The following is a 24,678-nucleotide window of genomic DNA, read 5'->3' on the forward strand; positions in this document are numbered from 1 at the left end:
ATTTTAAAATGATGCCTTCAACATTTACTCCAGCAAAACTAAAAACGATTTTATCACGTATTGGGGCTAAAAGAAGCGAAATCATTAGAACTTTTTTATTGTTTATCATATTGCTTTTTGAAACGACACTATTGTCAAATGACGCCGTTGATACAGTAATCAAAAGAGATGCAATCCTCTAGTTTGACTTCTCTTTCGGTCACCCTTTTTGATCCTAAAGCTCTATCGGCTCTATGGTCTAAATATGATAAGGAATAAATCATTAAAATTCCTTTAGTTTCCTCGCTAATACCTTGTATAACATGCCTACAAAATAATACGGAAAGAGATTCTTATATGATTAGATACTGTTTTTTTATATAAGAGGGCTCTGTTTTGTACAAATATTTCTGTATAAAACAGTTAAAGGAACTGATGAATTCAAGTGCCTGTGATTTGGCACATTTCAATCAACTTTTTTCGTCTGATTTAATCATTAGGAACAATCATTCCGATAATTAGACACAATATTTAGGGATATGTAACTTAGGAAATACAGTCCATACAGGATTTGATTTGCATTTGTTTCAGTTACAATTTTATATCTGATGTTTTACAAATCTATTTAATAGTTATCCAGGAGACATGATCACAGCAACGAGCAGTAAACAAGTTTTTTTACAACATTTATGTGTGTTACAAATGTAACAAAAACTAAAAATACTACTTATAGCATTAAGAAAAATAGTTATTTTCGATACAAGTGCGGAAAAGATTAAATTCGAAACGAGTGGCGATAAATTAAAACACGACCGTTTTAAATCGACACGAGTTGCGAATTACCTATTCGCACGTGTATCGAACAACGTTTTACAGTACATATGGCCCTTTAAACTTTCGACATATGCACAAAAAGTGCACTTTACGCACTAGTGCGAGAAAGTAGCACCATATGTACTGTAAAATCCATTTTGTTTTCAGCAGATGTGAGATTGTCTAGAAAGTACCCAATCGAATATAAAAATACTTTTTAATAGTAGAGAACAGAGTATAATACAGTGCTAAATAGTGTCGATCATGTAAGCCGGGAGACAGCAAAAATAAATTAAATGAACAGTCAAGCATTAATATATGGTTTTCCCTAATTTTAATGCCACGTTTTTATTTCCTTTTTGCGACTTTAGCACTTTATTATAATTATTCTCTGTTGAATTATCGATGCATTTCTTATGTCAAACTGCCATTTTGAAGTAGATGTTTAATGTAATAGATGTGAAACTAACTTATGAGATGAGGCTTAGGTTGAAAATTTATCGAAATATACACATATATATTTAAATTATTCCAATAAGTAGGTGAATCAACTATTTCTTGTTGTTATTGTGTCCCGTCAGCCAGGGGACAATATTAGCACAGTTTGTTAGACGGAATGTTGTATAACGATCCACAAACGTGCTTATTAGTGGTAGCTCAGTGGAAAGGCCTTATATCTACCACAAAAATGCATGTTTGATTATTTTAATTACCATAAAATCGGGGTTTTAAGAGTGACCCAGGAGAACGTAACCATGACAACGAGTGACAAGAAAAAGTTGATTCACCCAAGTACACTTTTCAATTCATAACATCCATCGGAGAAGAAACACTTTTAGTTCTCCTGCCGACCTAGCATAGGAGTGGCGCGACGGTATCTCGCCCGCGTCCCCGACTACCCGTCTTTTTCTAACTGTATTAATTGGAGAGGCACAGTTAGACTATGTATCGGGCAAGATCCTGTCGCGCCGCTCCTGTGCTATGTGTATTGGTTAAAAAAATCGCTATCCGATATATGGGAGCGGCCCCGGTGCTCAAAAATATCTGTACATGCATTGTAACACCTTGGTCGTTCCGATACATCTTTATTCAAACAAACAAACAAATTCATTATTCAATCTTAAGGCAATGTATGTAATGTAACAGTGTACACGTTTTTGGTGTTTTTATAACGAATTGTCCACGTATTGTCATGTTGCGTATTTTGAAATACCGTTTCCAATTATACCTCACGCATCTAATGATGGTCCCTATTAGAGATGCCACGAATATTCGGCAACTATTCGGTACATTTTTATATGGAGTAGCTGTTTCGTAAGTTTTTATACATTTTTTGAAAGCTTAGCACATTAATTTACTTCGAAATGTAACATTAAAATAATTAAAATACGATTAAAACATATTTCTTCAATTATTATTTAAATTAAGCCCAACCAAAAGAGACATGAAAGGAGGGTCATCATTTGACGCGAGAGGTAAAGGTATGTATAATTATTATAGTCAGAGGGATGCGGTTGGGTAAATCAAGTACTTCTTGATATTCTGGTCCGTTACCCAAGAGACAACACAGTTTTTCAGAAGAAATTTCGTAAAACATTTCCTATTACATATAACTACTAAATCAATGCGTGATAAGATACTTAATTTTTTTAGTGTAAATAATCAAAAATAACTGTATCTTTTGTTTTTAAAACGATCTCATACTACTTAGCTACTTATATGTATACACCGTGTTTTTATTGAATTCCGTTAACTTCGGGGCAGTGCCGGCCCGAGTCCTTGATCAGGGTAGAGCGAAATCGGGTTTTGGCGCACTTCGTTGAAGCTTTTTACGCAAAAGCAAAACGAACCGTATTTTAGGCCCGCGTCACACTCGCGTCTTTTAAAACTTATTTTTTTTTTCTCATTTGCCATTTTGGCGCCCCCCTTGCCATTCGGCGCCTAGAGCGGCCGCTCCACTAGCTCTACCCTAGATCCGGCCTTGCTTCAGGGTATGGTTAAGTATGTTTAAGAAAACTAAATGGCATAGTTAATTTATAAAAAAAAAGTAATTAAATGTTGCATATAGTGTTGTTGTAACACTGGCATTACATTTAACTCAACCAAACAATTGAAAACTGTGACATATCAATGTCATTTCGAACATCGATCGTCCGAGATAGTACCTACAGTCACGATTGGTTGTTCAATACTTACGCTATGGATTGTCCAATTTAGCTAGAACCCTAATTTAATTTAATTTAATCATTTAATCCAGATAACATTGATCCATAATTAAAACATACAAAACATTTGCAATAAAAATAAATAAGATTAAGTATAAAAGATAGATCCATTAAAATTAAATTGACTAAGCATTTGATAATTGAATGATAAAATATAAAAGATCTTGACAATTAATTGATGGGTAATAATAAAATTAATTGATTATTAAAAAGATAAAAAATTTAAAACTATAAAATTGTAATTAAGATATATTATGCACAGTCAAATTTAGTTAAAATGTCAAAACTTAAAACTAAAAACAAAACAATACAAGTGGCTCAACAATCACGGAGCGTGACTGTACTTAAGTTTAGTAGCAAATGTATGAACTCGTACTAAACACTAATCGATATGTAAACAGGCCCTAAGGCAAGTGTACACGCTCGTAGGGGCCTTATCAGAAAAAAAATTTGATATAATAACAAAAAAAATTCTAAGTAATTAATTGTAATATCTATCTACCTATGTTTAACAAATAAAAAAATTGATTGATTGATTATCTCCAAAATGGAGATAATTAGAATACCGGTGTCTTTGAAAAAGTAATTTAATTTAAGCTCAGGAATGCACCCTCGAAATTAACGAACAAAAAACACGGTATAATCAGTAATAACATCTGCATCCCTCTCATTTGTCAATTGTCAGATTGTCATTGTCAATGGATTATTTATTGTTCAGTGTTGTATTTGTTATTTATATTAAATACAGTCAGTTTAAGAACTACCTTTGAATGAAAATTATCATTTGTGCATGATCAACGTGACAGTTATGGAACATTTTGGAGATTAAATGTAAATATTATTGAAGATATTGAAATCTACCTACTACTTACTACAATACAAATACAAAACTAAATATAGTTTATAATCTTAGTTTATTAACAGGAAAAATATTATGAGCCCATTTTCTGATTTAAGGAATTTAAAAATCAATGCTGCTGTCTTGCAAGCGTGGGCGGAGCGTCAATAATGTGCGATAAGGACAACTAGATAGCTCCGCCCAAAAATCCGACGTATCCGACAAAAAAAATCCATCTGGGGACAAAATCCAGAGGAAAACATTTTCTGATTACCTTCTTAAAAGTAGGTACCTAATTGATAATTATAAAAAGTGACCCAAAAGACATCGATGCCGTTTAGTTGCTAATTTCTATTTGGTTTTTAGGATTTACACAAATATAAAACTATTAATTTTTCATTTCTCATGCTCTGAAAGAGGGTCATTGTTGTTCTAAAAGGTGCGCAGAAAATGATACGTGTCTGCACTAGAGCATTTTACGTTCGAAGTACGACTTTTTTAATTTTTTTACGATACGCAATTGAAATTTGAGTTTAAATGGATTTGTAATAAATTTTTCATTTTGATATTTGACTCCATTCCATAAATAACGATACTTTTGTCTGAATTGTTAATTGAAAGTACCCTCAAGAAATACTATAAAAATGTATACTTAGTCATGTTTTTAAAAAACACATGCATTTTACTTTCCTCGTATTCGAAATGAAAAGTAGAGTGTTTAACTCGGGTGAAAGGCATCATTTCTGCCTCGGACTATTGGCGCTCTCACTGCATTCGAGCGCCAAAATACCTCGGCAGAAATGAGTGCCTTTCGTCCCTTGGTTAACAATCTACTATTATAGAGGCATTGGTACTTAGAAGGAAAAATAAATCTACGATTTTACAAAGGTAGTTCCTGAAACTCGTAGTTGTATTACGTAAGTAGGGGCATACTTTATTACATTTTATGTAGGTACATAATAATGATGTGATATGTGATCAAATATATTAGATTAAAACGCTATTTGTTTTTTATTAAACCTGATTCCGAAACCTAAAACTTGAAATAGAAATGCCCCATATCGTAGACAAAACAACTTTGTAGTAGAAAAAGACTCGAAATTCAAATTTTCTATGGGACTAAACTATAACCATGGATGGTATAGAAAGGATCGCAATCTCTTATGGCAGAATTGTTGTAAAAGTGACCGCGTTAAGCTTTAAATAATAGTTCCTAATCTCTCCGGTGGCGCTAGTTAGACTCTGGGTCATGAGTATAACATGAACCATATAAGGCAACAAATAACCCGACCAAATTACGTAGGTTGTTTTTGGTAGTATTTCGGTGTATGGTGGCGCCGCCTAATTACTGTTTTTTGATGGACACTTTTCATACATAGAGATTTGGCTCCTTTATACAGTCTCCATGCTATAACCCTTCTCGCCAATTTTTTTTAAAATTTACCGCGATTTTCTAATGATTTAAATTTCTTTTCTTGACAGACTACCGCTATATTGTTAGAAATATTGTATTAGCACCCTTATAATACCTACGCATGTGTGTATCACACCTAACCTCCTTTCTGTATATGTCACTATGAATTTATCTATTCTCTTTGGTATCGACTACGCTGATGATCGGACGTGGCTCCCTATTTTACAAGTATATTTGTGTATTCAAGACAATAAAACAAATTGATATGCGAACAGTGACTGTTTATTTTCCACTGCCCTTGCGGAACCTGGTATCCGCGCAATAGGTTCTGGGCACAGTCACGATTTACACTCGCTGTTCACTGTCACGCCGTCTCCACGTGGGTTCTACTTCGGATCGCCGGTAAGCGCATTTATCATGGCCGCCGAGTTGAATCATTCTCCAAGCTACTCCAGCCAATCAATTGAAAAGCTGCGAGGCTCTGAAAACTACCAGACGTGGAAGTACCAGATCAGGATGCTGCTGACCCTCGACGGCTTGTGGGAGACTGTGGAAGGGACAGACGTGGACCCGTCGCACGTCAAACGAGCATTGGCTCGCATCGGTCTCAGCGTGTCGACCGCGTGCCTACAACACATTCGACAGGCTACTACTTCAAAGGAAGCATGGGATAACCTCAAATCGGTATTTGAGAATAAAGGTCTGTACAGGCGCGTGCTGCTCTTGCGGCAGTTGCATCGTATAGAATATAAGCAATTTAATTGCATGTCCCGTTACCTGGAAGCGGTGATGTCGCTCGTGCATCAACTAGCGGACATTGATAAAAATATTGAAGACAAAGAAGTGGTGGAACTACTTCTTAGCGGACTGCCAGATGAATACGACGCCCTGGTAAGCAACCTCGAGACTGCGAATATTGCCGACAACAACCTCACCGCTGACATGGTGAGATCTCGCCTTCTCCAAGAAGAATCGCGGAAAAAGGAAGGATCTTCCTATGTGGATGAAGCCGCTATGTTTTCCAAGGCAAGAAATCATTCCGTCAGTGCAACACCGAGACAACAAAAGCAAGTTATTTGTCACTACTGCGGAAAAGGAGGCCACGTAAAAAGCAAATGCTTCAAATATAGGAAAGACAAGGTGAAGAATCGGTCACTTCTAGCTACCGAGTCATCGAAAGCATTCTTTGCTAAGAAGTCAACCTTTTACCTGGACTCTGGTTGCTCCAATCATCTTTGCAATGACAAGACAATCCTGAAGGACTACAAGGAGTTGCCGGGCGAAGGAAGTAAAGTGACTTTGGCCAATGATGACTCTATATCAGCTGAAGGTGTCGGGGAACTACTAGTGGGTGGTGTCATCGATAAACTTTATAAGGTATTATATGTCCCTAACTTGACCGCTAATTTGTTATCTGTGAGTAAATTGTGTGATATAGGCTATACTGTAGTTTTTACCAAAGATAAATGTAATATATATAATAGTTGTAAAATTCATGGCAACCCTATTACCTCAGCATTTAATAGGAATGGTTTATATGAATGGGTTGGGTGTAGTCAAGGGAAAGGAACTTCGCAAGAAGTGCACTCTTCCATGTTCTTGCATAATAGGCAAAATACACAGAGTGCTAATGTAGCTGTTTCTTCTCTGCCAGTTCAACTTCTACATTCCCGTTTAGGTCACCTTAGCTTTAAAAGCATGTGTACTTTAAGGGATGATCCTGCAACCGGCATCAAATTTCAGGAAACTTCTGGTGTAAAGTGTGAGACCTGTCTGCTTGGGAAGCAAGTTTCCTTGCCGTATCCCGTGGGCGAGGCTACACGTGCAAACAAACCTTTGCAACTTGTGCATAGTGATGTAGCAGGTCCGTTTCAAGAAGACAGCATTGGCGGTGCGAGGTTCATGGTAACCATGACTGACGACTACACCAGGAAGTCACACATCTTCCTCATGCGTCATAAATCCGAGGTAATTGAACATTTTATTACTTATAAGAATTTGGTAGAAAAACAATTAGGATTGCCAATTAAAACACTTCGGACAGATTTTGGGTCTGAATATTGTAACAAAAGTTTTGCTGATTTTCTTAGAAAAGAGGGTATTGTTCATCAGAAGAGTGTACCTTATTGCCATCAGCAGTGTGGTGTTGCTGAGAGACTGAATAGGACTCTTCTTGACAAAGCTAGATGTATGCTATATGAAGCTGGTCTCAGCAAGCGTTTTTGGGGTGAAGCAGTTATGACTGCCGCATACTTAAAGAATAGGAGTCCAACAAGTGCATTGTCGGGACGTACTCCTGAAGAGCTCTGGACAGGTACTACACCAGACCTCAGGCATCTTCACGTCTTTGGCTGTATTGCCTATTCCTTAATACCTAAAGAAAATCGTCGCAAACTTGATCCTAGAAGCAAACCTTATATTTTTGTTGGTTACAGTGAAACAACAAAAGGGTTTAGGCTTTTGGACCCACTGAACCCTAAGAAAGTAATTTTGTCTCGAAATGTTGTGTTTTTAGAAGATACATTTTACAACAACTTAGATAAACTAAGTTTTAACCAATCTGACAATGAGAATATATTTTATGAATTTGAATTTACTTATAATGATAATGCTAAATCTAGTCATAATAATATTGAAAATAATGATAACTTAATTCCTAATCAGGATAATGTAATTGAAATCCCTAGTGATAGTAATGAAAATTTAGTTTCTAGTCAAACTGATGAGGATTCAATGTCTATTCAAAATGAGCAAATTCCCATCTGTAACTCAAGAAGTGAAGAACATATGTGTAATCAAAAAACTGATGATTCTTCCATGGCGTTTTCAGATTCAGAGGAATTCTGTACCGGAAGCGAGAATGAGGAGCCAGGCTGCTCTACTTCGGGCTCAGGTGACTCGTCGAGCGAGTCTATAGTGCTGTCGCCGCGACCGTCACGTTCAGGGGAAGCCCTGCCCCCAGCTGATGCGCCGGCTGTACATTCCTCACGTCCCGTACGTACTACAAGGTCACAAAAACCCAAAAGGTATGCTGATTATACGTCAGACTACTCCATGGTAGTGCACAACGCTGCGTCTATCTGCAATCTAGATGTACCCCTATCGTATAAGGATGCTGTCACTGGTCCCCTTGGTGCAGAATGGTCTACCGCAATGAAGTGTGAGTATGACTCTCTCATAGCTAATAAAGTTTGGAGATTAGTTGATAGGCCACATAACATTAATGTAATAAAGTCAAAATGGGTATATAAAATTAAAACAGATGCATCGGGTAATTTTGATAAATTTAAAGCGCGCCTTGTTGCCATGGGTTATACACAAGTCCCTGGTGTGGACTATAAAGACACATTTTCACCAGTTGTAAGACATAGTACAATGAGAATATTGTTTGCTTTAGCTTGTGAGTATAATTTAAGCATAGATCACATTGATGTGACCACAGCTTTTCTCAATGGAGACCTTGAGGAAACCATTTATATGGAACTTCCACCAGGCTTTAATCATAACCATAAAAATAAAGTTTGTTTGTTGCAAAAAGGTATCTATGGTCTTAAACAAGCTAGTAGAATTTGGAATAACAAAGTAAATAGAATACTGTGTGAAAATGGGTTTATTCAAAGTAGACATGAACCTTGTATCTATATAAGTAAAGATAAAAATAGCTTAGTAATAGTTGCACTTTATGTAGACGACTTTTACATTTTCTCTAATAACGACTCTTGTAAAAATAATCTTTTTAATATACTACAAAGTAAGGTCATTATATAATAGTTTATTTTGCTTACAAATGTACATGTGCAATCGTAAAAATAGCATGCACTGTCTCTTCACTTTGTCCATGTTTGTGTCGTGTGAAAGCATGTTATTATACGAATGTGTATATGGATAGAGTTAGTCTCTACTTAAGGCAAGCATTATTGTAAATGTAAACTGATATAATTGATATTATATTGAGTTCAAGCCTTTTATCAGGGATGTGCCAATACACATTGATAACTTATTCTTGTTTTGTATAATGTTCTGTGTGCTCATGTTGTGTTTATGCATTGGTCTTATAAGTATGAGGGGAAGTGTTAGAAATATTGTATTAGCACCCTTATAATACCTACGCATGTGTGTATCACACCTAACCTCCTTTCTGTATATGTCACTATGAATTTATCTATTCTCTTTGGTATCGACTACGCTGATGATCGGACGTGGCTCCCTATTTTACAAGTATATTTGTGTATTCAAGACAATAAAACAAATTGATATGCGAACAGTGACTGTTTATTTTCCACTGCCCTTGCGGAACCTGGTATCCGCGCAATATATATACACCTTATAAAACAATATCCCCCGCTGCGTCTGTCTGTTTGTGTGTATGTATGTTCGCGATAAACTCAAAAACTACTGAATGGATTTTCATGCGGTTTTCACCTACCTATCAATAGTATGATTCTTGAGGAAGGTTTAGGTGTATAATTTGTTAGTGTTTTGTAACCCCGTAACCCGTGCGACGCCGGGGCGTGCCGCTAGTAATAAAGAGCTTATTACACTATCCTAATTTAGTGACTAACAAGAGGGACGCCGCTATACGTGAGAAACGATATTATGTATCTCTTATCGCGTCTCACGTATAGCGGCGTCCCTCTTGTTAGTCACTAAATTTAGCAAAGTGTAACACTTTAACAATAGGTACGGGACGGGAGAAAAGGGTGATTGATTGATATTCCACCCCATCTCTCTGAAGCTACATTCAGAATACCTTTGCGTTTCGTTTCAAGTACCCATTTTTATACAACACAGTACGTACAATATGTAGAGAACTAGAATTAATCATAATAAAATAATACAAAAATTCATAAATTAAACATTTTTAATGCAATACACTGTAAATATAAATGGTCAAGCAAATCTTGTCAGTAAATGGAAACAAAAAACTACACTCATCCCCTTCTTCTGGGCGCCAGCAACAGTGCAAGACAGAGACAGTATGACTCTCTCCGTCTACGCCCGAAATGAGACAGTCCCTTGACACACTATATTAAGAATTATAATAAACTTTAACATAGTTTTACGCCAAATTGACACGATATTTTGTGGTTTCAGAACGCTCATTCGATACCTGTCAATACTACAATTGTACTCCAATTTCTATAGGAAAATTGTGGAGAAAAAACCATTGATCTTGATATAAATTCGCTGTAAATCCGTGTATTTGTTTAAATTTGTTGTATTGTAAGTTATTATAATGTCATTCGAGATTGTTATTAAGAATGAGCCAGTAGATCCCGAAGAAACCTTCATAGAACCGGGATCGCAAATGGAGACGGAATTCGTCAATATAAAAGCTGAAATTGAAGAAGAAAGGTAATTATAACGTTTTTGTATTTAATTAATTAGAAAAATACTGTTTCGTTGAACCAGTAAGTCGCATCGGAGCGACGTGCGAGTGCGAATCGCATCCAGTGTGATAACCGCCTAACAGTTAAGCATCATCAATTTCGTGGTAATTAAAAAGAAAATTTTCAAAAACAATAGGGTTAAACTAGGGTAGGGTAGGGGAGGGGGTAGGGGTACTAGGGTTGCGGGTTGTCGCAATATGACAATTATAAGTTTAACTTTAATATTATTTTACCCTGTTAATGATAATCGAAATTACTTTTTTCTGACTGAACATTAAATTTAATCACTTAACCGTTTCTGCTGTGTTTTATCATAGAGCCCATAGAGGAATAAGTAAGCTTATAGTGTACTCCATACATAGACAAAAAACCCATTTAACAATAAGTTTTAAGTGAGCTTTTTGTAATAAGATTTAAGCATAATAAGTATTAACTTTTAAGCGAGTTTTAAATTATTAATAATATTTTTTACCATACATCCCATACAACTTATTGTGTATTATTTAAGGAAACTGATGTATGGAGTGAGCACTCTAAGATTGCTTGTATTTTGCCTATTTTGCGTGACATGGGGGTGGGCTAGTCCTGCCAGCCCAACTCCTCGAGGAAACCTATCAAACCTTTGATGTTGAGTAGGACCTCGGGGAGGTCTCTCGGGGATCCAAGATGTTTTGCCCTGTATGGGGCCACTCCGCTGCACTCCAGTACCACGTGAGAGGCTGTTTCTTCTATCTCCATGCATCCTCTGCATAGGGGACTGTCTGTGACACCTGTTATAAAAAGATGTTTGTTAAATAGTCCATGACCTGTTATGACATTGGTTACCATGCTCAGTCGGGTCTTTCCTAATTGAAGGAGCACCCTTGTGCTAAGATTGCTTATTTATGTCTCTATGATTTTATACATTTCTAATGACATGGTTGTCAATTGACACTTTATTCGATGCACTTTGATACTTTAGTACAGGGGGTCACCAATTCGTTTCATCAGTGGTCCATCGCGGGCCACAGAAAGACAGAAATGGCTCCTATACATTGACATATATCTAAAGTTCGAAGCTGCGAACGCGAGTGTGGAGCGGACGTCGCAGATCTGCGAAATCGACTCCACACTCGCGTTCGCGGCTTCGCGCTGTGATTCGCGCATGAGTGTGAAGGACGCGCCTGATGGACATAAAGAATAATGCTAATTCAGCGAATTCGAGACAATCATGAAGTCTAACGCAATTAGTTGCGACCAATCGCGCGCGTGATACGAACTCATCCACCAATCGCGTTGTAGCGGTGGCCCACCGCTGTACTGGCCCCATTCTTATTGCCCGATGATTGCCAGTAAGGCCTGTCCTTAGATATAATGCCAATGCCGCTATACGAATTTATCATTAAATTTAATATTTTTAGTTCCAGAGTTGATCCAACACCTGACAATCAAGTGACAGTGAAGATTGAGCCTCAAGATGTCGGTGTAGAGTATGAAGACGGACAAACGGGCCTGCCTCCGGTCTGCGTTGTATATGAAGGAGCGGAACACACAGACAGTCACACAGGCCTGGTGAAGATTGAGCCCGTTGATCAGGATATACCTGTGAGTATTGTTATTTTTAGGGTTACATAACGCTGTGACGCATCTGTGAAAATTTCAACTGTCTAGTTATCACGGTTCATGAGATACATCCTGGTGACAGACAGACAGACAGCGGAGTCTTAGTAATAGGGTGCCGTTTTTACCCTTTGGGTACGGAACCCTAAAAATGTCGACACAACACGTCTACACTGGCCGTTAGGAAATTGCCTTGCGCGTATGCTCGCTCTGTGTGGACCCGGCTATTAACAGTTGTAGAACTGGTCGCCGCACACTAGTTCGTTCACGTAAAGAATGCAGTAAAATCATCATTATCGGCCTAGCGATGCTCGTAACCAATCAAATCGTTCCTAATTAGAAAGTATGTCTTCAACTGTACCTATTTGATATTTCATATTTCAAATTCTAAATTGATATTTCATTTGATATTTCAAATTCTAAATGTTACGTTAAACGTTAAAAACGTTAAAAACATGTGATTTTGTTGGCGAATTGTTTTGCTTAGTACTTAGAAATAAATCTACAATGTTATTGCGTTGATTTATCTTTATCTTATAAGTAAGTAATAATGCATGTTTTTTTGGAGCAGACATTTAAAATTTAAGTACAGTAGTAGTAGTACCAATATGATAGATTTTTTGCCGCTACTGTAGGTACTTTATCTACGCAATATATACCTTCATCAAATTGTATAGAAAAATGTTTCTTATGTAAATAAGGGAAATGTTAATTTCGTTTTGAGAAAATATTCTTTAACTCAAAATTAAGATATATATTGTTTTATTTTACGCCTATTGATTGTATTGGACAAAAACGAGGAATGCATTGTTTTTTACCGTATTTATAACAATATTATTTAGTTAGTACGTTTCCGGGACTTTAGTAATATAATAATAATAATAGGGCGTAATATATCCGACGTAATATATATTATGAAAATTGCTCAGAACCATGTAGACTGTCCTGATCTACTAGCCAACTTGAATTTCACAGTCCCCCCACGCATATCCTCTCGCACCAAAAAAACCTTCCATATTGGTAAGTCTTTCAATCAGCTTTGCAAAGATCATGATCTCATCGATCTGTTCTGCGATAGCTTTAGTTCGATACGTAAGCTAATGACTCAGGACTTTTCCCACTGTTAAGTGTTAACAGTGGAAAAAGTGTTAACTCAACATTGTATCTCTATCCTGTTCTTTTTTCTCTCTTTTGTTCTTCTTGTTAACTGTTTAAACCAATTTTCCCTCTCTAGTAAGATAAGTAAAGTATATTTATAAGTTAGTAAGTATTATTAGTTGTAATTTCGCACACCATGCACTTTACGCAGTTTCTATCTGTGGAAACTTGTAATTGGCTCACTGCTTCTATGTTATTACCTAACGTGTTACTTCAGCTGTAAGTTTTCCTAATAAATAAAATAAAATAAATAAATAATAAAAAAAATATCGCAAGGCAGTCTCCACTTTATGACTTTGTTCTACTAAGTTTAGGTACCTACTCTGCCTATTCCGGTCACTGGTAATTATGGAGTGAGCACTCTTAAGCTTACCTAACTAGTGGCACTGTGAGCTGGAGTCCTTGTGAACCCCCATGGCTTCTTTCTGGAATTCGGCATTCATTTTCAAAAATTTCCGAAAACTGTAGGCACAGGGCGGAAACGCTATACCTACATCAAAAATCACTCGCGTTTCTTTGTGTGAACGGCACGTCCGTACACGCGTCATGCGTCATAGTGTGAGCAAGTTGTTTAAAAATAGTACTGAGAGCACGCCAGAAGTCCGCCAGATTTCTGTCGCGGGGCGAGGCAATTCGTGTCGGGGCGGGGCGGTGCGTGGCCGTTCTGTATGTTAATACTATTACTTATTTTGTGCTGTAGGCCTAGCACAGGAGGGGCGCGACAGTATCTCGCTTGCGAGACAGACTTCCCGTCTTTTTCTAACTGTATTAATTAAAAAGGGACGGGTAGTCTTTCTCGCGGACGAGATACTGTTGCGCCAATCATGTCCTAGCCTGGCTGAATCTTAAAATAAAAAAGCGGCCAAGTGCGAGTCGGACTCGCGCACCGAGGGTTCCGTACATTACATAATTTTAGCAATGTATTTTTTATGCGAAACGTGAGTGAAAGGTAAATTGCGGTTTACGATTTATGACGTATTCAAAAAAAACTACTCACCAGATCTCGTTTAAACCAATTTTCGGTGGAAGTTTGCATGGTAATGTATATCATAATTTTTTTTCAGTTTTATCATTCTCTTATTGTAGAAGTTACAGGGACACACACACACACACACACACACATTTTACCACTTTGGAAGTGTCTCTCGCGCAAACTATTCAGTTTAGAAAAAAATAATAATATTAGAAACCTCAATATCATTTTTGAAGACCTATCCATAGATACCCCACACGTATGGGTTTAATGAAAAATTTTTTTTTGAGTTTCAGTTCCAAGTATAGGGAGCCCCCAAAATTTATTGTTTGTTTTTGTGTGAAAATCTTAATGCGGTTCACAGAATACATCTACTTACCAAGTTTCAACAGTATAGTTTTTATAGTTTCAGAGAAAAGTGGCTGTGACATACGGACGGACAGACAGACATGACGAATCTATAAGGGTTCCGTTTTTTGCCATTTGGCTACGGAACCCTAAAAATCAACATTTCTTGAACCTGCTCAAAATTCCCGAGAATCGGTTGAGAATTGTGACGTGTAGATGAGAACATCCGGACGTACGAAAGCATTTTAGTCCAAACTGAAACGGAGACCTTTGCTAACGCTCTGTCAATTATCTCTATATTAATAATAAAGAGTAATAATTTGTTTTGCAGCAAGAGAAAGTAGGAAAACAGAAGAAACGTCAGGGCCCGCCGTCTCCCAAGCTGATTCTGCCGGACATTCCCGATTATAACGGTACGTAAAACATTACCTTAAACATGAACGGCCTCCTAGCCTATCTTCTTCTTCTTCTTCAGAGTGCCATATCCTAACAGATGTCGACGATCACCATGCGAAAGTCCTTTCTGTGTTTCGCCATGCACTGTGCCCAGAGTGGTAGTGTCCGCAATACCGGTCCAACTTTACTCCTTATATTATCACACCATGATGTTGGTTCTTCCTCTACCTCTTTTTTCCATTAATTTTTCCCTCAATAATGTTTTTTAGTAATGCATATTTGCTCCTAGCCTATACTCACTATACCAATTGGCGACTGATGCTAATGCTATCTCCTTTACCCTTGTAAAGACCAACCAATAGTGAAAGAGATGGCATTATGACCCCAGTCGGCAGTTGGTATCGGTAGTGACCGCCTCAAATCCTGGTAAGGGCATTTATTCAGTGATGGGCACGGATATTTGTTCCTGAGTCATGGGTGTTTTCTATATATTTTAGTATTAATAAATATTTATATATTATATACACGGTGGCTAAAAACAAGTGCATTCCCGTTGCCAGGGAGGTTTTGGGATTATACTGAGCAACTTTAACTATGGGACCAACCCCGAAATCGCGAAAAAAATTTGACTGTTTCATACATTTTGGCTGCTCCATTTTCTCTGGGAGAGTACATTTTTTCGCAATTTCGTGGTTGGTCCCATAGTAAAAGTTGCTCAGTATAATCCCAAAACCTCCCTAGCAACGGGGATGCACTTATTTTTTAGCCAACCTGTATACAACATCGATTATTAAATATCCTGTTGTCAGGTTTTCATAGGTTGCTTGTTACTTTCAGATCCATCATCAGTAGATAAAGTCAACGGGACTTCATCTTGTCCTATATGTCACAAAGTATTCTCAAATCGAGGCAACGTACAGCGCCACCTAGCTTTGCATGAAAAAGAAACATACACCTGCGACCACTGCAATCGCACTTACACGAATAAGAAGTTCTTCGACAAACATATCTATTTACATAGCATAGAAAAAAAGTATAAATGTGACGTGTGTAAAAAAAGATTTAAAACTGTTACCATTTTGGAACAACACAAAAAGTCGCATTTGGAAATAAAACCTCACCCCTGCGATATATGCGGGCGAACTTTCGGCATAAGAGGCAATATGCTGAAGCACAGAGAACGGCATAAAGCGAAAACGGAAAGCTATAAATGCCCTATATGTAATAAGTTTTTCGATAAAGAGTTTTTACTTAAAAGCCATATGTCAAGGCATAGTGACCAAAAACCCTACATGTGCGATATATGCTGCATGAATTTTAAGCATAAAAGCACTTTAATCCGGCATACGCAGTTACATAACGGTAATAAACCGTATTTTTGCCAAATATGCTTTAAAAGATTTACCTCTTACGGTTTAATTAAACCGCATATGCGTATACACACAGGGGAAAAACCATACCCCTGCAGAATGTGTAAAAAACCATTTGCACATAAGCATAATAGGGATAGGCATGAAGTCAGACACAGCAAAGTGAAAAATCTTGTCTGCCACATTTGTAATAAAAAGTTTCCTAGAGAAAGCAGATTGAAGTATCACATGAGGTCACATAATAAAGAAAAGCCGTTTTCTTGTAATGTGTGTTTAAGAAATTTTTCGCATAAACAGAACGTTATTAGACATTATGATAGAAAACATCCCAATGTTGAGTATGGGATCACTAAGAATGAAGTTAAAATTGAAGAAGTTGAATAAAAAATTAAATAAAAATACAAAATTAAAAAAAAAAACGTGCATCTTTAATGTTTTGTAGCATTAATTTAGCCACACCCGAGAAATAGACAGCAATTGTTGTGAAAATATTATTACTAATAATTATTGTAATTATAATTTTTTGTGTTACCTCTTACATTGCATTTTCGTGCAACTAGTCTAAATATGATATTTCATGTTTTCGTCTGTGATAAGTCTATTATTAATGGGCGGCTGACGGATGAAATATGGTGACGAAAGCAGAATATGGATAAGACTGATTAAATATCGAGTAATATATATTTATGTATAAAAATATATGCAGTTTTTTAGGGTTCCGTACCCAAAGAGTAAAAACGGGACCCTATTACTAAAGCTCCGCTGTCCGTCTGTCTATCACCAGGCTGTATCTCATGAACCGTGATAGCTGGACAGTTGAAATTTTCACAGATGATGTATTTCCGTTGCCGCTATAACAACAAATACTAAAAAGTACGGAACCCTCGGTGCGCGAGTCCGACTCGCACTTGGCCGTTTTTTTTTTTAATTTATCAGTAAATTCCAAATAATGGTGAAGTATCACTTTATGAATACGCACCTCTTACATCTGTAAATGTAGAGAGGTCATTTTTCCTATATAGGTAAGTGGAAAGTGAACTATAAAAGGAATGGACAGAAAATATCTAAAAGAAAAAAAAAAGTACTTCAAAATAAAATTCTATAGGCTTTTTGCAATCATGTCCTCTTATTTTAAACCAATTGTAGTCATATCCATATTATATATATCGTTCGTCATTATTTTGAAGTATTTTGCATCCGTCAGCCGCCCATTAATTATTATATTTAAAAATGATTCTTGTCCCATGAGTGACAATTAAGCCCTTTGTAATTTAGGGCATATTCTATGAAAAGGGACCTTATCGTCGATGGCGCTTACGCCGCACAGCGTCGCGCGGCATTGTGTTTATATCGGAGCATCGTTAATAATGGCGTAAGCGCCATCGACAATAAGGTCCCTTTTTATAGAAAATACCACATTTATTCCCTTTGCGCCTTTATATAGAAGACTCTGAACGACAGACGGGATTGTCCTGCCCCGGACGCCAGGCGATCGCGATTATAAGCGATATTGAACTTTACGGAGTCCCGCGTAAGTCGCTATTGCTTTGGCGAAGCTGACGGCTGTGGCCGTCGTTGGCGTCGTAGGCGAGACTTTCCGATGACGTCCACAGCCGTCTGTGGCGGTGTATATTCGAATAACCAAAATTGACTTTAACTAATCAAATAAGTAGGTAATCAAAAACTACCCCTCTAAATAATGTTTAACCTCTAGTGCCCAGTTGTACAGTCGCCATCAGATTAAATCGGAGCGGCCAAGGTGCTCACAAATATCTGAACACGCCTCTATTGTCAGGGCGTTAGAGTGCGTGTTCAGATATTTGTGAACACATTGGCCGCTCCGATATATATGACGGTGACTGTACAAGATAAATTGGAGGTCAAATTTGAATCAATCGTATTAGAAAATAGAATAGAATTTGGCTTGTTTTAAAATCGAATTTAAAAATTTGGAGAAAAAAATCATTCGTGATAACTTAGGACGGTGGGACGCTAGAGGTTATACGTCAATGTAATTAAACAGCATTAAACCTTTTAGTAAACTACAAAATTACATGAAAGAGGGTATTTAACTTTTTAGCTAAGCTGTTTAAATACCCTCCTAAGTCCCAGTCATTTTTGCAGTTTTGAATTTTTATTCCTTATTACCTATATAGTTCAAAATTCGATTTGAATTTGGAATATAGGACATCGTGACTTAGGAGGATATGAAAAGTTAAGCCTTAAGTACTCAATGATCGAGACTTGAGATCTCATAGTTTGTAAGTTTATGGGTGTGTTATGTTTAAAAGCCACATAATCCGGTAATAGTTACTGGTACCTTCCTTTAGGCTTAGTCGTAGTCGGCTAAAAAGAGAAAATATATACAAATCACACCATCTCTTTCACATCCATCGAGTCATAAATAGGTAGTCAAGAATCTTGTACCATATTCTGTTTAAACGTGTTTAAGTATAAGTTCTCGTTAACTTGTTATCTTTATTTGTGTGTAAATAAAAATCAATTAATATTCAATATCGTTTTATTTGTAGAACTTTGGAGGTTGATGATTTAATAAATAGTTAATAAATAAAACTATGTAAACGGATTATATCGCGCGTCGCCCGTTGACCACGAACGCTGTAAAGGGTTCGAAACGTCGGGATGTATTATAAATTCAATTTACGCGATATAATCCGTTTACGTATAGTTTTATTTCATGAGTAACTTTTTCTATGAAAAGGGACCTTATTGTCGATGGCGCTTACGCCGCACAGCGTTGCGCGTCATTGTATTTATATCGGAGCATCGTTAATAATGGCGTAAGCGCCATCGACAATAAGGTCTCTTTTTATAGAAAATACACAAAAATATGTAAATCAGACAATATCATTCACACCCATCGATTCATAAATAGGTAGTCAAGAATCTTGTACCATATTCTGTTAAACTTGTTATATTTATGTGTGTAAATAAAAATCAATTAATATTCAATATCGTTTTATTTGTAGAACTTTGGAGGTTGATGATTTAATAAAAGGTTGTTGAAAATAAAACAAATGTTTAAAAAATGACACAAGTTTATTACAATTATAATAATATCGCGGCCTTAAGTACCTCTTCCTAGAGTTACAGACAGACAGACAACCGAAGCCACATACAAGCACAACTGATTCGTTACTAAAGTGGGAATTCTTGTTTTACACTTAGTTTTTGTACCGTGAAACCATCCGTGCCAGTTACGTAGAAAGTGGTGCCCTCATTTATTTTCTTCTATTTCTTTTCAGACTATAAATGTTGCATACAGGAAACATGTTGCATGGCAAAATGGATGGTTTCACGGTGTTAAAAACATTGCCCATTCGAAATATAAGCGTTTTCGGCAGCCAATACCTTGAGGCGAGAACCCAGGCCAATTTGTGGTATTTTCTATCGGTGTTTCATTTAGTGGTTACATGGCTACATATGTTTTCTCGATAGAAAATGGAATCACAAATCGCCCACGGCCTACCTCGCCTTAAGGCATCTACCGCTGAGAACGCTGATTTGCAGCAAATATCATCATACAATCGTTATGGAAAACTAAAATTTACCACTTTTTAAATGCATCAGAACTACGGAAATATAATTTCGTACGAATTAAATAAAAAATTATACCTCCAGTTTAACAAATATGAATGTGCGTTTAAATACATGAAGCACCTTGTAAATATCGTAAACATATAAATTGTAGAAAATGCATTAAGTTTAAGATTTAAAATTGTGATATAAATAGTTTAAAATAGGCAAAAAACTAATGTATAGCAGTAATTCAATAAACCCTTAGAATTATAAAGCCTAGACAACGAATCCTACAGTCCTGGTTGTCTCAAGGTACATCCAAGGAATTTGATTTCTAACAATTAATAGGAAAGCTTAGTAGAGATAGTAGAGATCTCATATTTTGTCACGTGACAAGTACCCGTACCATGAGTCACTGACAGTGTCAAAACTGACATAAACGCTAACGTCTAATTTACATTTTACACATCTCGCTCGCACTAATATGCGAGTACGAGCGAGATGCATGGAAAGTGTTACGTTCTCGATAGCGCTTATGTCTGTGCCAAACTGGTGGTAGCCACACAGGTACGAAGTTGCACAGATACAATTTATTGACCGTAGGTGCCTCCTAATATTACAAAGATTAATTAATTTAAAATTAGTGCTATACGTAAGTATTTTACCTTAATTCAGCACATTTATTGTTAAGGGTACCTACACATTAAGCACCTGCGTAGTGGTAAATATTAAAATAACCTAAAATTGTTGGACGGAATAACATAAAAATAAACCTACAAATATTCCATCTCTTATACAACGTGTCTCTACATGTCTGTGTCTGGACATACATGAATAGGAGGTGTCGATTATGGTATTTTTTTTGTAGTAATTGGTAGTATAATCTTATCGTCATTGTGTACGACAGTATGCTTCTATTTATTAGAATTAATTTAATTTTTAAAATATATGTTTTAATGTTCATCTAATTAAATGTGACGTTTTCAACCAAAAGGTACCACATTGTCTGTTGTCGATAAGGTTGATTTCTAATTGAAGCTATATGGAAATAACGCCTTACTGACAAGCGATAATAAGTACCCTTTTGGTTGAAAATGGCACAAATAATTAACCATATTAGAACATTCCTGAGAAGGAGCTACTTGTGATTTCGGTCAATGTCCAGAGAGTGGAGACACATTGTATTAGAAAGAGCAGTGACCACGTCAAAATATAAAGTTTTTTAAATTAAAATATTTAAATTAAAATAACTTTGTACCGTGGATTTATAATGGATTCAAGCCTCCAATGTTATAACCCTGCTTTTGTCTAAAATTACACATAATATTAAATACTACAGTAAATTTATCAAATTTTATAAATAAAATATACTTACGTAAATTGTATTGGGACTTTTGTCCATTTTGTATTTATATAATTTCACATGTCATATTATAAAAAGGAATTCATATAGATTTTTGATAATTGTAGGAACTAACTAATTAATATGTATAAAAATACAAAAATTACGGTTTTTAAAGGCAGTGATTATTTCGAATATAAAGTGAAAACATCTATAAAATACAATATTTGTAAATATCAGTAAATTCATACAAACATGGAATAAAAAAAAATAAAAAAAAATCGTATATGGAGGCCTAATGCGATTAATAATTCGCGCGCGATCTCCGAGAAATTCAATATCCTCGGAGCTTCGGACACACACTGTAACTTGTCATTTGTAAAATAAATATACATAAAAACCTCACACACACCAGCTTAATAGAAGGCATTTATAAATCATGTATATTTTTATGTTTCGGTAATAATATATTTTTAATATTAACTTAATATGATAATATTTTGTACATTACTAAAATGGTTTCTGCGAAGGCAGTGAAATATTCAGGGTTATTTTCAACATGCTTAAGTATAATTTTCTGAGAAAAGAGCTCAGTTATAGTTAATAATACATGTTTTTTTTTTAATTGTGCGCACATTGAGTAACATCAGATGAGGTGACTATACGCTTAGGGGATTTTAGGCAACAAAAATTAGGTTTAGTTTTTAAAAAGGCAGTCCAGTATTGTTTATTTGTATATTATATTGTTTATTATTATTTACAACGACGGGACTTAATCGCGTAAAATGAGTATTAAACCCACTAATTTAGTAGTCTTCTCCGAGACCACGGGGACAACGCCGTCCTCGAAACGTCGGAGGTGGGTTTAATACTTATTTTACGCGATTAAGTCCCGTCGTTGTAAATAATAATGAGTAAAAATCGTGAAAGTTTAAATCAGTGTTTATTATATTGTTTATTTGTGCATTTTGTACTATCAGTCTCTAGACATTTGGATTATTTCAATTTACCTTCATACAAACAAAAATATTGTGTAAAGTTACCTCTCTGTGTAGAATTTATCGTCTTTTCGTTTGTTTAATAATTATGCAATTAAAACATGTTAAAATATCCCTTGAATACAGAACGCTAAAATATTAGAATTATTTTATATTATTTTATACACTTAAAATATTAGCTATAATATCAAAAAGCACACTCTTTTCATAAATGAGATTACTATTTTGAGCTTTTTAAATGACAAATAAATGAGTTACCGCTGTAAAAAAAACTACTAGGTATAATATTTTATTATTTTTGGAACAAATATTAGATATTTTTATTGAAAAATAGATTTTTTATATTTATGGACATATTCTAAACTTTTTAATTAAAAAGTATTTATTATAATTATGATTGATGCTTGATTAATTTCTTGTTGAAACCATATTTCAGCCAGTCTTAAGGCGAGCCAAAAGTATCACTAGCATAAGGGGAAATATGAAAAAAGTCAGTTTTTTATGGTTTTTTTCTGAGATTTTTTTCTAGTGGCATTAGCGACTGACCTAGGCATACATTATATGCATATAATTTTCATATAACTCGTCTATTCATCTTTCAAAATGCTCGTTTTTTACTTACTCTAAATAACACCAATTTCTTATAATAGACACTAATATTCATAATTTACGTTCCTCGGTGGATTCCAATACTAATTTTACATAAACGTTTCAAGATGTCACAAGGCACTGTATTGTTTGATGAATATATTTGAGAGCTATAACAGTCATATATGAATAATATATGAATTTCTGCATATCATGTCCCTTAATGTTCTTTTTGATAAATATTTTGTTTAATATTATTTAAAATAAGTATGTTTCAGTACCTTCATACTGGGAACACCTAATTTTAAAAGTACAGTCAGCAAAAAATGGGGCATTTTCTATGAAAAGGGACCTTATTGTCGATGGCGCTTACGCCGCACAGCGTCGCGCGGCATTGTATTTATCGGAGCATCGTTTATAATGGCGTAAGCGCCATCGACAATAAGGTCCCTTTTTATAGAAAATACCACAAATAAATATTTACGACCAAAGTGGCCAAATATATCGACTGTTTGATGCTAACTGCACATAACTTTATGAATGACAGATGATAAGTAGTAATGGCATCAATTTACGAATTAAATATTTCTGTGTTGCTGATTCAATTCAGCAAAATATCGATATAGTAGCAATTTAAAATTAAAGAGCTTAGTTGTGATTTTAACGTTTTTCACTTCCAATTACACTTAATAGTGAATGTATTTAAATTACATTGTAATGTAGTTATTTATTTACACTATTAGTGTATTGTAAATGGTAGTGCAATAATGATTTTACGAGTACCTAGCTGTACCTACTACATTTCTTGTATTTCTACTTACTTTATGCTAGTACAGTCGCCATCAGATATATCGGAGCGGAGAAGGCGCTCACAAATATCTGAACACGTATCTATTGTCTGTCAGATATTTTTGAGCACCTTGGCTGCTCCGATATATCTGATGGCGACTGTAAAATACTTTCATCACTGACCGAAAAAACATTTACAGGTTTTACATTGAGAATCATAGAAAACTTGAAAAATCTGAATTGTCAACGGGTCCTGCTTTTCTCAATTTTACTGTTGTTATAATTGACCAAGCGTTAGCGAAGGCCTTCGTTTCAGCTTGGTCAAAAATTATTTCGTTCTGATGTTATCGTCTACAGGTCACATTTAACCGTTTCTCGTGAAAATTGGCGAGTAGGTTGGATTTTTTTTTGTCGATTGAGTTTTTGGAAATTTTTCAAAATGGTGGATCCACGGGGATGGGGTTTCGCGAGGTCTACAGACAGACCCATTAAGTAGTGTATAAAAAATCTGTCAGTGATAAAAGTACGTTTCTAATGCTTTTCCCATTAACTCTCGCACTTTATTTAATCAAGTATGTTTCTTCACTGTCGCGACAGTCGATCCGATCGAGTCAAGTCGAATCGGTTCGACAGTGTCGCGAAGGTTTAAATAAGATATTGTCTATGGTCTAACATTTCGATGAGACAAAGGTTTGCATTTTGGTAGACGGCCATTTTCCCGTTACAGTTTAAAGAGCTTCTTTCCTTATTCCTTGGTCTCCTTGGTTTCTTTAGGCTGCTCGGTGTACACGATCTCGGCGTACTCCGTGGAGGGCGGTTGGGGTTTGTCCGAGGTCTGCTCGCCGAGAGCGAGCTCAGCGTACACCACGCCTTTTTTCTCTTCTGCTAAGGGCTGTAAAAAATAAATAAATAAAATTA

General features: G+C 35.9%; 2 protein-coding genes and 2 long non-coding RNA genes across 4 annotated transcripts in view; 2 read left to right on the top strand and 2 right to left on the bottom strand.

The window, feature by feature from the left end:
• Positions 1 to 24,678, top strand: part of LOC134753672 (uncharacterized) — a 166,123-nt gene that overhangs the window by 80,187 nt on the left and 61,258 nt on the right. The gene's annotated exons all lie outside the window — the stretch shown is intronic.
• Positions 2,835 to 3,468, bottom strand: LOC134753670 (uncharacterized). The gene is made up of 2 exons (XR_010128836.1): positions 3,362 to 3,468; positions 2,835 to 2,957 (listed from the first exon to the last, which is right to left on the bottom strand). It is a non-coding gene; the product is annotated as an uncharacterized LOC134753670 (long non-coding RNA).
• LOC134753653 (gastrula zinc finger protein XlCGF57.1-like) lies at positions 10,398 to 16,918 on the top strand. The gene is made up of 4 exons (XM_063689595.1): positions 10,398 to 10,624; positions 12,060 to 12,243; positions 15,069 to 15,150; positions 15,971 to 16,918. The coding sequence occupies exons 1-4, from the start codon at positions 10,506 to 10,508 to the stop codon at positions 16,885 to 16,887; spliced, it is 1,302 nt and encodes a 433-aa protein (XP_063545665.1). The 5' UTR covers positions 10,398 to 10,505; the 3' UTR covers positions 16,888 to 16,918.
• LOC134753666 (fasciclin-3) overlaps positions 19,545 to 24,678 on the bottom strand; it is a 294,636-nt gene continuing 289,502 nt past the window's right edge. Inside the window, exon 14 of the mRNA XM_063689608.1 lies at positions 19,545 to 24,652. Within this exon, the coding sequence (XP_063545678.1) occupies positions 24,506 to 24,652 (147 nt within the window). The 3' untranslated portion in view covers positions 19,545 to 24,505. The remainder of the gene's footprint in view (positions 24,653 to 24,678) is intronic.

The sequence above is a fragment of the Cydia strobilella genome, chromosome 27 (genome assembly GCF_947568885.1).
Source record: "Cydia strobilella chromosome 27, ilCydStro3.1, whole genome shotgun sequence".
NCBI classification, from domain to species: Eukaryota; Metazoa; Arthropoda; class Insecta; order Lepidoptera; family Tortricidae; genus Cydia; species Cydia strobilella.

Coding starts and splice junctions, on each gene's coding strand:
- LOC134753653 (XM_063689595.1), top strand. CDS start 10,506: ATGTCATTCGAGATTGTTATTAAGAATGAGCCAGTAGATCCCGAAGAA. Junction 10,625..12,059: donor GCTGAAATTGAAGAAGAAAG/GTAATTATAACG, acceptor TAATATTTTTAG/TTCCAGAGTTGATCCAACAC. Junction 12,244..15,068: donor CCGTTGATCAGGATATACCT/GTGAGTATTGTT, acceptor TTTGTTTTGCAG/CAAGAGAAAGTAGGAAAACA.